Consider the following 12,542-nt stretch of genomic DNA (forward strand, 5'->3'; position numbering starts at 1 on the left):
TGATTCAGTAGTGTTTGTTCTTATATACAGTGTATATTTAGAATTATATAAATCACTGCTTGACTGTAAGAACTGTATTATACACCATAATCTACATATTATTGGTAAAGGAATTTTCAGTAGTGTATGAGATGTGAAAACTGTATACATATAATTCATAATATTTACAACCACTGTTATTATGTTCAGTGTCCCCCCGAGGCTGGTGCCCAAGACATTGCCGTGATTAACGAGTTGTTGAAAAGACGAGGTACAGAGTTTGAGAAAGGGTGGCTGTACCATCAACACCTGCTGGAGAGACAACTGCGACGGTCACAGTACCACGTTGACCTCCAGGTACTGTTAAATTTGCACTAATTTGGAGCAGCAGTATTGTTATTATTATATGCCAAAGACTTAGTGTTTAGTATCAGAGGAGTGTTTAATACATACACATTTAAAAAATAAACATTACCTTTTTATCATACTATGCCTGTATTATTCAAGCCTTTATAAACATATGTCTGTCAACTATTTTATTATCAACAATTATGTTGTGTGTGGCTTATCCTCTGGTGTTTTAAATAATGTGTATCAGAGTTTACATTATATTGTGTTGTGTTCAGGTGATTAGTGACCAGCTGCGTGACCTGAGTGAGCAGCTCAGTCGTATGCGAGGTCATTACGGTGATTCTCTGGCAGCAGCTACAAATATGCAGACAGCATTCAACCACTTCCAGCTGACTGTTGATGTAAGTAATTTTGTAAGAATTTCATAATCTTTCCTTTTCATAATACTGCTTCTGATATTGTTGTCAACACTGAAGTTCTATAATAGTATTAAATTATGATCACTGACAAATAACCAACGGTTTTTTACATTGTGTCAAAGTTTGGTGAACACATAACTGTTCTTTGAATTTTCTCAGTCATCATCATCATCATCATCATCATCATCAAATTTAGAGCACACATTCTTGGCCAGTCATTGATTCTCGGGCCCTTGTGATATTTTTTATTACAGTATTTTTATTCTGACTGCAGAAGATCTACATATATACTGTACATGTAGATCTTCTGCACAAAATATATTAATACAGTATTGTAGTGTATGTCCATAGCTTACAGAGACCATTATTACTCCCTTAATTCTTTATTAATGATTTATTAAAGGTTGTAACTGTAAGACAACAGGGAAGGTAAACATCATGTATATATTCTGCTGTTTTATGTAACCCACAGATCAGTTTTTGAACATTTTTATTATTGGTATTACTATTTATTGTTAAAAACTCACAAGTGATAATACCCAACACTTGTGCTAAAAATACCTTAAGAAATATTTCTGTTTCCTATTTTGGATCTTAGTCTAGTAAAACAGTTCACACTTGCTTGTACAGTAGTGGTAAATATGAAAGGATAATATGTTTTATTCAGAAATTGATTGTAAGAGGGAAAAGGAAATACCACAAAACAGATGGAAGGATTGGGTGAGAGAGATTCTGTGTGGCAGCTGGATGGACATCCAGGAAGCAGCAGTGTTTAGTAGTTAATGGATAACTATACAGTTTTACTATTGTGTGATGTTGGGTTGTGTGAGGTAGCAGGAATAAACCAGATAATAATATGTCCGTTAACCGTAATCCCTCTTAACTGGAACTCCGATAGCTGGAATTGAAATTTTTTCGGAAAATTGTTCCCAAAGCCGGAATTTTCCAGAAAATTTGGGCTGTGGGAACAATTTTCCGAGGGACACATTTTCTGGAAAATTCCGAGAAAATTTTCCCAGTACCCAAAAAATTCCGGAAAATTCCAGGGGTAGGGGAGTTTTATTCCGGGTTTGAGAGATGAAAATAAGGTGCATTTACCGGAAATTCTGAGAAAAAATTTCCGGTACAGTACAGAGTACCTGGAAATTCAGGGGATGGGGGATATTTTTCTGGGTTTGAGAGATGATGTAATGGGCAATTTCTGGAACTTCTGAGAACATTTTTCTGTTACCTGGAAAATTCTGGGGGTGGGGGATTTTTTCTGACTTTGAGAGAGTTGTCTCGTTACCCGGAATCTCTCATTCTCGGAAGTGCTCTACACCAATTGTTCCAGCTAACGGAGATATCACTATATATTTTAGTGCCAACCTGTGGAAGGGAGTACAGTACAGTAACAGAATGAGTGACCTGCTGTGAAGCAAAATCTTGTGTTGCTCTTGATTACAGGCAGCTTGCACAATGCTTGTGAGGAGAAAAAAGTGAAAGGACTGAGGTTGTCTCAAGACTATGGAGTATACATAGAATTGGAGATACAGTACGTGAAATGGTTACATAAAGTAGCCCTAAAGAAGACTGCACATTTTAGACTGTATGCCTTCTAATAATTAAAAAGAGTGCAGTGTCAGCATTTCTCCCACAAAAGTACTTATTAGTTAAAGTAAACACAGCTCCCATTGTGATGCTTTGACACTCCATGAAAGTCAACTTTACTTGATACAGCTTTCATAAACTAACTGCAGTGTAATATTATCAAAGTGAGTTGGAGTTGCCACTTGCAAATTATTGTGATGATTGTTGGCTGTTGATGTGAATTACTTTAGTGTATTAACCATGCTGCTTTTAAAAATTCAATTTTACTTCCCCAGATGTTAGAAAAGCGCATCCAGACATTTGTTACAACCACCACAAAGATGTTGGGTCCTGAAGATGATTCTGGTGAAGTGCAGGAAGACTTAGCAGAGTTGGAGAAGAAATGGTCTACCTTCCAAATGCAAGTTGGACAATCCAAGAAGTCCATTGAACTTTCCATTGTATTCTACAAGCTTGTTGAAGAAGTAAGTTTTAAAACCTGTGTAGTCTGTATAACCCATGATTATTACTATTGCCTGAATAGGTTTGGGAGTGTTGGTGGTACAGCGGTAATGCACTCATCTCTTGGCACTGTGTCAAGAATTCAAGTCCTGCTTGGCCTGGACACATGTGAGAAGAGTGTTAACCAGTGTGACCCTCACTACCAAACATCACAGGTCTCCCATGGGTACTCAAGTTTACTCCTGTACTAACACTGGATAAATATACAGTAGCTATTAACAAAGAACGAACCAACCCCCAGAATGGTTATTAAGCAGATAAGTTGTGAAGTGATAATTTTTTTTTTTTTATTTATATAAAATGGTAGTTATGTAAAGTCCTTAATGGTGTTGTGGAGGTTTACTGTACAGCAGTTTTCTGTTGTTCTTTATTTTAACCTTTGAATAAATATAGACCAGTATACTTTTATACAGTACATATGTATATATATATATATATATATATATATATATATATATATATATATATATATATATATATATATATATATATATATATATATATATATATATATATATATATATATATATATATATATATATATATATATATCCAAGAGAGTCTGCACTAAATTATATCTGCTTGTCTATTTACCATCACAGGCAGAAGACTGGGTCAAACAGGGTGGTGAGCTTCTGGTGGATATAGCTGGTGATTCATCAAACATCCAAACTCCTGAACAGGCAGAGAAACTAAGGACCCGCATTGAGAATTTCCTCAAGCCTGAAGAAGAAGCCCAGCAGCAGAGGATAACAAAACTATCTTCTCTTGCTTTACAACTGTATGGTGCAGAACCTCCTAGACAGGTCAGTGGATTATTCTTTTAATTTGTTTTATATTATATTTTATCAAGTGCTTATACGTATAAGATATGAAGAAAGTAAGTGGTATAGTAATAGTAGACATCCTGGAAGTGGTGTAGAGTGTGAGTGGCAGGGAGTACAGCATCATGTGGTTTGTAGGAAAGTTACAGTGAGAGTTAATGGATGACATAAAGGAAAAAGAAACTGTTTGCTGTTGGTTCTGGTCACCTTGTAGTGCAACAGAAAATGTCTTAAAGATTGAAAAAAAAAATAGTGAAGAAATATGAAGAGGAAGTGAGAGGTGTACTTAGGACCACTGTATAACTTATGGAAACTTCACCTTAACATGTCTTCCATTCAAAGTGCTGTAATTTATGTACAGGGGAAGTGTGTGCTTGATATAGATGTAGAATTTCTTTTCCAACAGATTGAAGTTGTGAACCACCAGAATACTCAGATGATAGACAGTTTTACTGTTATCAATCGCAACCTTATAATGTTGGTGGAGAACTTGAGGTCTGCCGAGGATCACAGAGAAAGGCAAAAGAAAGTAAGTTCACACGTGTGGAACTTTGTTGGTTAATGATTCAACTCAGAAATAGAAATTATCCCCAAGTTAATAATATTCCCTCCGTAGTATTGTACGGTATGTAATAATCAAACAGTATTAACCACTCATTGATATATCACAGCACATTATCACTTATTGTATTGTAAATTGTTGCCTGTGTGTATTGTATCATCATACCTGTTCCTCTATTGAAAGTATGATTGGAACTATAAATTATTCTTTCACTCAGACACAAAACCTTATTTTCCACAGTAATTTTTATCAGCTTTTAAACTTAAAAAGACTAAGGGTAATGCTTCCCATTCAGAAACAAGAACGTTTTCCTCTGGTAATGCCTTTTAGATTTGAAGTTTATATTTCCATAGGTTAAAGGTCTAGATAACAAAGCAAAAATGCAAACCTGATCTCATTTATTATTCAAATGTAACATTAATGCCCCTCATTTTCTATGCTAGGTGGATTAGCCAGGATTATGTAATGGCTTGATGTCCCAGTTGCCATCAGAAGTAGTATGTAGAAAAACCCTGGTACATATACTGTAACATTTTAACTATATTGTATTGCAGGAGAAAGAAGAAATGGCAGCTTCCCTTGCAGCAGCACAGGCAGAAGCAGGGGCAGCAAGATTGGCTACCATTGCTGCAGAAGAAGCCAGAAAGGCTGCTGAAGAAGTAGCTATTGCCATGGCTATACCTATTGAGCCAATAGTGCCAGAAAAGGTTAACAAAATGGTTTTTCATCCTCATTGTATCTTGTAGCATAAACTGAGCAAGTTGTTGTCACTTTCAAAAATAACTATACTGGACTGTACAGGGGGGTAATTGATTTTATTTTTTGTTTTGGTTTGTTTCAGTGTACAATACAGTATATCCCAGAAGTATATGTAAGTGTAATATTTTTTACAGAATACTCTATCATGACAATTGATATTGAATTCCAATAGGTGGAGATAGAAATTCAGACAGAGGCCATCCCATTACCTGATGAGGAGCCAAGCAGGCAGGAAGACACCCCACCTCTCAAGAAGGCTAAACTGATAGATGATGAACCCCAGCCTATGCCACCTGTATTCCTTACACCTCTTGTTGGGGCCACAGTAACAGAGGGAGTCAAATTTACTTTTGAGTGCAAGTAAGTAGCATTTACTTTTACATAGGGGATGCAGTGCAGTGGGTGAGTACAGCTAAGGGTTCCTAGCTTATGCCTGGGGCTACCCTGTGTCCATCCAGCTGTAAATGGGTGCCTGCCTTACAGCTGTGAAAGCGAAGGCAACTTTAATATAGTGACAGCCACATTGCTTCCCTGGATTCTGAAGGCTTGGTATTCATTGTTCTGTATCCACACTCTCCCTAATGGGTATTCAGGCCAAAGGGAGCAACTCTCATTTTCTTGTGAATAAAAAATAAAATAAAATCATTAGTTTGATAGGAAATTTTAGTTACTCTAACTTTCGTATTTATATTTGATTTTTCCTCATTCTTAAATGTTGAATATAAAATATTTCTGACATTTCATTACCACACATTACCTCCTTAAATACCATTAGTTCTTGTCATGAGACTGTACCATATTATGTGTGCATTAATGAAAGAGTAGTGTCTGATACCTATAGGAAATGCACAAATTCAGTGGTTTGCAATTTTTCTGCTACATTTATTCTTTTTTCATGCAAACTGTTGTAGTGCTGAGTATTTAGTGCAACTACATTGCACAATCTTCAATTACATATCTTGTTTGCAATAGCTATAAAGTCATCAGTTGATTACTGTACTGTTGTGTGGAAATATAAAACACATCATCTATGACTTATGTTAAACTTTGTATTGCAGGGTTCTGGGTATGCCCATGCCAGAAGTGGAGTGGCTCAAAGACAACATGAGCATCACAGCCAATCCAGACTACAAAACAAGCTATGAAGAAGGTATTTGTACACTTACTATAGAAGAAACTTTCACTGAAGACTCAGCCCTGTTTACCTGCAAAGCTGTAAATGGTGCTGGCATGGCTGAGACTTCTGCAACATTAATAGTAAAGGGTAAGTACAGTTTAATATACATCAGTGTCGGTGATTTAAGCGGTGTGATGCAACAAGAAAAAAGTAGATGGATACCTTGGGAGCTAATTGTGGAGGGGACCATTGCACCTGAAAACTTTTGTTATCATAGAGAGATTGAACGGCAGTGAATGAAAGATGAGTTTGTTTACACTTGATCTAAGTTATCTCTCTTTATTAAAAAAAAAAGAAAAATAAAAGCTAATGATTTTTTAGGTTCCTCTCTTTTGCACGTCCTAAAATATTGTAACCATTTAGTGTTCTCAGATAAAAATTTACCCAGAATAAAGTTGATCAGGTGTGACGTAGGGGTGTGTGGCTATGAAGAAAACCTCCATATATCTACTGCTATAGAATGCATGATATGGAAAAGTTCATTGTGTACACAAGAGAAGTATATTCCAGTGATGAACAGTCTGGAAAAATGGTAGAACAGGAATTTGGGACTACAGTAGAACGTTGATATAAAGCGACTTCCAAGAGAGGTCATGTCGCTTTAAACCAAATTCGCACTAAATCGAAGTGTTGTTTCAATGGAATAATTTAGTTTGGTACTTGAGAGAAACACAAAATACTAAAAAAAGTGACAGTCTACCCAGATGCACCTCAGCCCATCTCCTAGAATAAGCAAAACATTGTTTTTTGTAGTTTTATATTAAAACAAACACTCATAAATCAACACAGCTAAAATTAAAGGATGTGAAATGGTCTGTTTTTTTTTATATATATTTATTGGGCACCCCCCTACATCCTTGTGTAAGGTTTAGTGCAGAAGCGTTTACAGCGCCCAACAGGGAAGCATGCTAAGTTCATGCTTGCCTTTATGTCTCATGAGTTAAGGGTGTAGAAGCCTGAAGAGTCAAGGGCGTAGAAGCCTGAAGAGTCAATGGTTTATGTCTAAGCAAGTTATTGGAAGCTCCAACAACTCCCTGAATACGAATTCGCAACTTTCGATTTACAGCAGGTACCTACTTTGCTGCTAGGTGAACAGGGACCAAGGGAGGCTGGGAAGTGTGTCCGAACAACTTTCCACCGGCCTGGGAATCGAACCCGTGACATCTCGCTTGCGAGGCAAGAGCGGTACCGCTCTACCCACCGGCGCCCCCATGGTCTGTTTACTAGCTGGGAAGATGGGGGGGGGGAGATGAGGTGATATATTTGATTTGTTTACTAGCTGGGAAGATGGGGGGGGGGAGATGAGGTGATATGTTTGACAGTTGATGCCAAGGTCTAGTGCTTATTTATTTATCTGTCCATAAGAGTGACTTTAAGTTTTATCTTTTAAAATGTCACTGAACTGACATGGGAGAATATAATTAACATTGCTGGAATTCTTATAAGATAGTTATTAATTTGAATATAAACATGCTATAGCTCGCATTAGACATACAAATTTTAGCTCTAATTTAAGAATTTTAGTACAAAGAGCAAAATTTTTTATCTCTTGTGCAAAATGTATGACATTTATATTCCAATTATTCGCTGCCTTGCAAGGATTCCAGCAATACAAATAATATTCTTCTAACTTTAGTCTGTGAAATTATATAAGATAAAAACTTTAAGCCTAAAACACCAAACCCTGGCTGGGAAGATAGGGGAGATGGGGGAGAGGGAGGGAAGTGACAGTGACATGTGTGGCAGTTGGGGCTGAAGGTCTAGTGAAGTATTATTTGTTTATTTATGTCCTTTAGCATGAGTTTATATTTTTTGCTTATAAAATGTCACAGAAGTAACCAGGTAGAATATAATTAACATTGCTGGAATTCTTATAAGATAGTGATTAATTTGAATATAAACATGCTATAGTTTGCACTAGACAAAATTTTTAGTAATCCTTTAGTACATTATTTTGAGTAAATGTACAGTACAGCTTTGCCTTTAGGACAGTGTCGCGTGCCCAGAGAAACATTAGGCGCAAAATTTTAAATATGATGCGCCAGATTGACTCCCGCAAAATAGTAAAGATTAGCTTTAAATTAAAACATTGTCCTTAATTGTGGGTGTCGCTTTAAATTAATAATCTTAAATTGAATCGCTTTAAATCGACATTCTACTGTACAAGAAAAAAATTTTAAAAACAAAAATGAGCAAATTCGTTGTCTGCACCATACTGTTTTATGACAAGGAAGAGGTAGCTATGGGTGTAGTTTTGGAAAGAGTTGGAATACAGTACTATGTTTGAGAGTAAGTTTATGAAGACATTTTTTTTTAATTTGAATTGATAGCTAAGAGAGAGAGAGAGAGAGAGAGAGACTACAAGGTTGCAGAAAAATAGTGAATGATAATAATGAAGTAATTCTTGGTGAGAGTTGTCTTAATAACTTTCCTTCACTCTGTAAGTACAGAGTGTAGGGAGTGGAGACTAAAAAGCAGTGTGACTGAATTTAATTTTGGGAAGAAACAATAAGGCAAAACTATTAACAGGATACAACTGTACTAAGAGAGTATAAAGCTTGGGTGATGGTTTGTATGGTCATTGTTGTGTAGGCGGACATCTTGGTGTTGAGAAGAGACTGACCAGTAGATGCAATAATGAAATTATTTAGCAATGTAGTTGATTTTTCAGAAAAACCTTTTAAACGCTTTTTTATCGCACAGCATTTTTTCAGTAGTAACACCCAGTTTATTTTTCCATAGAAGCAGAACCTGTAGAGGTACTAGCACCACCCTCCTTTACAAAGAGACTTGTAGACAGCACAGCGCAAGAAGGAGCCACATACCAGCTGGAGGCGACTGTAGAAGGTCATCCTCTCCCTGTTGTCTCCTGGGCTAAAGATGGAAACTGTATTGATGAATCACCTGATTATGTTATTACCTTCAATAATGGTGAATGTGTGCTGAGGTTTGAAGAAGTGTTTTTGGAGGATAAAGCTGAATATTCCTGCAAAGCAACTAATGACCTGGGTGAAGACATTACCAAAGCCAAGCTGGCAGTCACTGGTAAGATCAGCATTTACTTTTTAACAAATCTGTCCCTATACCTATTATCTTGGCTCCTCTGCTTCTCTTGTGCAGAATGGACCATGAGAAACAGCAACCTCAAGAAAGGGTGGAAAATGGTGGGTACAGGACAACTGGAGGAAGAGATAAAAAAAATATATATCTCAGCACAACATAATTAAAGGGATATAGATTGTCACTGTCACATGAACTGGTATCTGGCTTTTGGGAGGATCACTAACTGCTGAAAAATTAGTCTTTAATTGTTAGGGGTCATGGAGATGCCTATGCACACTTTTTCTCACATCCTCATCTTGCATGTATTGACTATAAACCTTTACCAAATAAACCTAACCAGACATTGTTTTATGTCACTCCATGTTATTACACTGGGTACAGTATTAATAATATTTTTGAAAATCTTGGCCTGTATACTGTATAGCAGCTGGTATAATTTACAAGCTCTACCAATTTATTATATGTTTTTTTTTCTGACCTTCCAGCTGTTGAAGTTTCTGAACGACCCAAATTTACTATGCCCTTAAGTAACGTGATGGCTCGGGCAGGACAAAAGTTCAAGTTGGAATGCCATGTTACAGGGCTACCAAGTCCTACTGTTACCTGGTTCCATAACAGCAAACCAGTGAAAGAAACTCCAGACTGTAGGGTGAGACTTTGTGTTAACATTTTCTTGGTTTATTGGCAGTTAATTTTTTATTGGTCATACAGTGTGGCTCAGTGTAGTGGTAAATAAATGTAATAAAGTTTTCATTCATCACACGGGGATTAAACCACAGACATTCATACTGTTAGGTGTCATATACATGCAATAAAGTCCTAAATATTTAAAGTACCTTAAGACCAAGGGTATTTCACTGCCAGAGTGGATTGTTTTTGATGATTGGCAGATGTAATGTGAGGTTAATATTGATGGACTGTTAAAAACAATTTTTAAGGAACAGGAAATTGAAGGAGAATAAGTTTTATCTTTTTCTTTACTGAAGAATACCATGAATAATTAAAGTACCAAATAAATTTCCAAGAAAGATTATACAGTATGTCGATTTTTATATTCCTAAGACATAAAATCAATTCATCTGTGTTCTGTAGGCCACTCCATCACCCAGGTGTCAACAAGGATATGCTGAAGGACCCAAAGGAAATAATAGATATTTATGCAGACACATAATCTTTAGAATGTAGATGAAAAGTAAACAACATGTACAGTATGAATTTTTATCATTAATATTTACCCTAACAATATCTACTTTCATATTCAGATTGCCTTTGATGGTCGTGTTGCCACTCTGGTGATGTCTGAAGCATTCCCCAAAAATGCTGGTACATACACTGTAGTGGCCAAGAACTCTGCTGGAGAAGGCCAGTGCTCAGCTAATGTGTCTGTAAAGGTTAGTGCTTTTATTATTATTATTATTAAATGATTTTGTTATACACTTTAAATGTGTTGTTTTATTTTATCTTTATTTACTATATATAATCTTTAAATTTTGAGTTGCACAGGGTAATTTTTTTATTTGAGAACCCTATATATTACATGGTAATCATTCAGGTTCTCGAATAAAATAATTACTCTGTATTTTGTCTTGTGTAGCTTTGCTTTAGCAGACACTTCCATTCTCTGCCCTGTAATTTGTTCATAATTTTTCATGCTGCCTCATAGGGGATTCATGAACACTCTAAGGTTTGTGGATGTATGGAATTTTAGCAATACAGTACAGTGCACAGTACTGTAATTTTTGGTTAACTTGTTGTCCTTCTTTAAAAAGAATATATTGACTGTACTGAACTTAAGACGTGTTAGAAAATACTTCAAATTATACATGTTGATATCCATATGTAAAAGACGCACTGAGTTGGATTTCAGTTCTGCAGTTGAGCATGTTGTTATTTCCTGTTGTCATTTCATCTTGTAAAAATCTGAAAACTTACTAATTTTTTCCTGGGAAAATTTCTTCCCATACATTCTGTATAAATTTATTTAATCTTTCATCCTTAATTAGTATTGTGTATATAAAAGTGCTTTAGTCTAACAAGTAATTTGTCTTTATACATTAATTATAGTTTTCTACATAGTAGTGTGAGTGTTAAAATGTTCCTATACTGTACTTGTCTTTGATGTCTTCCAACAGGGCCGCATCCCAACTGAGACAAGTGACTCCGAGGTTACTTCAGACATAGATGTGGAGCCTGTGAAGCCTTCAGTGCAGCTTCCCCTGAAGGACACCAATGTCATGGAGGGGAAGAGTGCCAGGCTTGACTGTGTTATTGTTGGACAGCCTGAACCTGAGGTATGTAATGATTTTTTCCTTCTCTTGTGAGCCTTTTTTTTGTATTGTACGAAGGTTGGATTCAACAACAAACACACATTCATCATTTACGGTAACATCTTCATAAACCAGACAACTAAGTTCTGCTTCTTCTCATACACTACTGTATCCAGGATGTCCATCTCCTTCACTTCTATTGTTATTATTGTTACCACCTTCAACTTATTACCCCCATCCCTCTTTCACCAATTTCATGTACTACTGTACTGTACTCTACCTTACTGTACCTTCTGAACTTGGTATCAAAACTGCTTCTGTAGGTGTATATAATGTCCTGGATTGATAAGTTATGTAAAGGTGTAAACAGTCACAAAAATGCCTTGTAATGAGACACAAGTTAGATACTGAAGCCAGATTCCTTTGACAATGGGTTTTTCACTTGGTTATGTACGTAGTGTTAACAGGAGTTGGGTAATCATTTGAGGACTTTGGACTAACATACATTTCTTACCCAGGAGGTGCCATCCAGTGCATTGTGAGGAAGTAAGAAGAATTAAAGATAAAAAAATGCCTAGAATATATTTTAAAATGAAAACCCATTTCAATAATACACTACTGTATCTCCATTTTATGTAGGATGTAATAACTAGTCATCCACATTATTATCAAACCTCTCTGTTGCATTAAATTATACAAATAATTTATACATAAATCCTCTGTATGATTTAGTGTTAACCAACCTCTCAAGTGTCTCTTTATTTCAACAGGTGATATGGTACCATGATGATAAACCAGTCAAGGAGTCAAGTGATTTCAAACTGCTGTTCCATGGAGATCGCTGCTCCCTCATCATCCAGGAAGCATTTCTTGAAGATGCTGGTATATACAGGGTAGTTGCCATGAACTCTGCCGGTGAAGCATCAACTGCTTGTTTCCTCAATGTTGAACGTGAGTATCATGTAATTTATTGCCTGTTTAATATCTGTTTTATGAGACCTGGATTATATTGTAGTTATAAAGTGAAAATTATATTAGTGCAAAATGTTA

At 36.1% G+C, this 12,542-nt stretch overlaps 1 protein-coding gene across 4 annotated transcripts in view; it reads left to right on the top strand.

Annotated features, from left to right (window-relative positions):
- LOC121855140 (titin-like) overlaps window positions 1–12,542 on the top strand; it is a 94,181-nt gene that overhangs the window by 16,542 nt on the left and 65,097 nt on the right. For all 4 annotated transcript variants that reach the window (XM_042350006.1, XM_042350004.1, XM_042350007.1 and 1 more), the window contains exons 15-27: window positions 190–336; window positions 606–731; window positions 2,615–2,803; window positions 3,443–3,646; window positions 4,071–4,193; window positions 4,781–4,933; window positions 5,158–5,345; window positions 6,044–6,249; window positions 8,905–9,207; window positions 9,711–9,874; window positions 10,488–10,616; window positions 11,358–11,516; window positions 12,263–12,443. In XM_042350006.1, the coding sequence (XP_042205940.1) occupies window positions 190–336; window positions 606–731; window positions 2,615–2,803; window positions 3,443–3,646; window positions 4,071–4,193; window positions 4,781–4,933; window positions 5,158–5,345; window positions 6,044–6,249; window positions 8,905–9,207; window positions 9,711–9,874; window positions 10,488–10,616; window positions 11,358–11,516; window positions 12,263–12,443 (2,272 nt within the window). The remainder of the gene's footprint in view (window positions 1–189; window positions 337–605; window positions 732–2,614; window positions 2,804–3,442; window positions 3,647–4,070; window positions 4,194–4,780; window positions 4,934–5,157; window positions 5,346–6,043; window positions 6,250–8,904; window positions 9,208–9,710; window positions 9,875–10,487; window positions 10,617–11,357; window positions 11,517–12,262; window positions 12,444–12,542) is intronic.

The sequence above is a fragment of the Homarus americanus genome, unplaced genomic scaffold (genome assembly GCF_018991925.1).
Source record: "Homarus americanus isolate GMGI-L3 unplaced genomic scaffold, GMGI_Hamer_2.0 scaffold17266, whole genome shotgun sequence".
In the NCBI taxonomy this organism is placed as follows: domain Eukaryota; kingdom Metazoa; phylum Arthropoda; class Malacostraca; order Decapoda; family Nephropidae; genus Homarus; species Homarus americanus.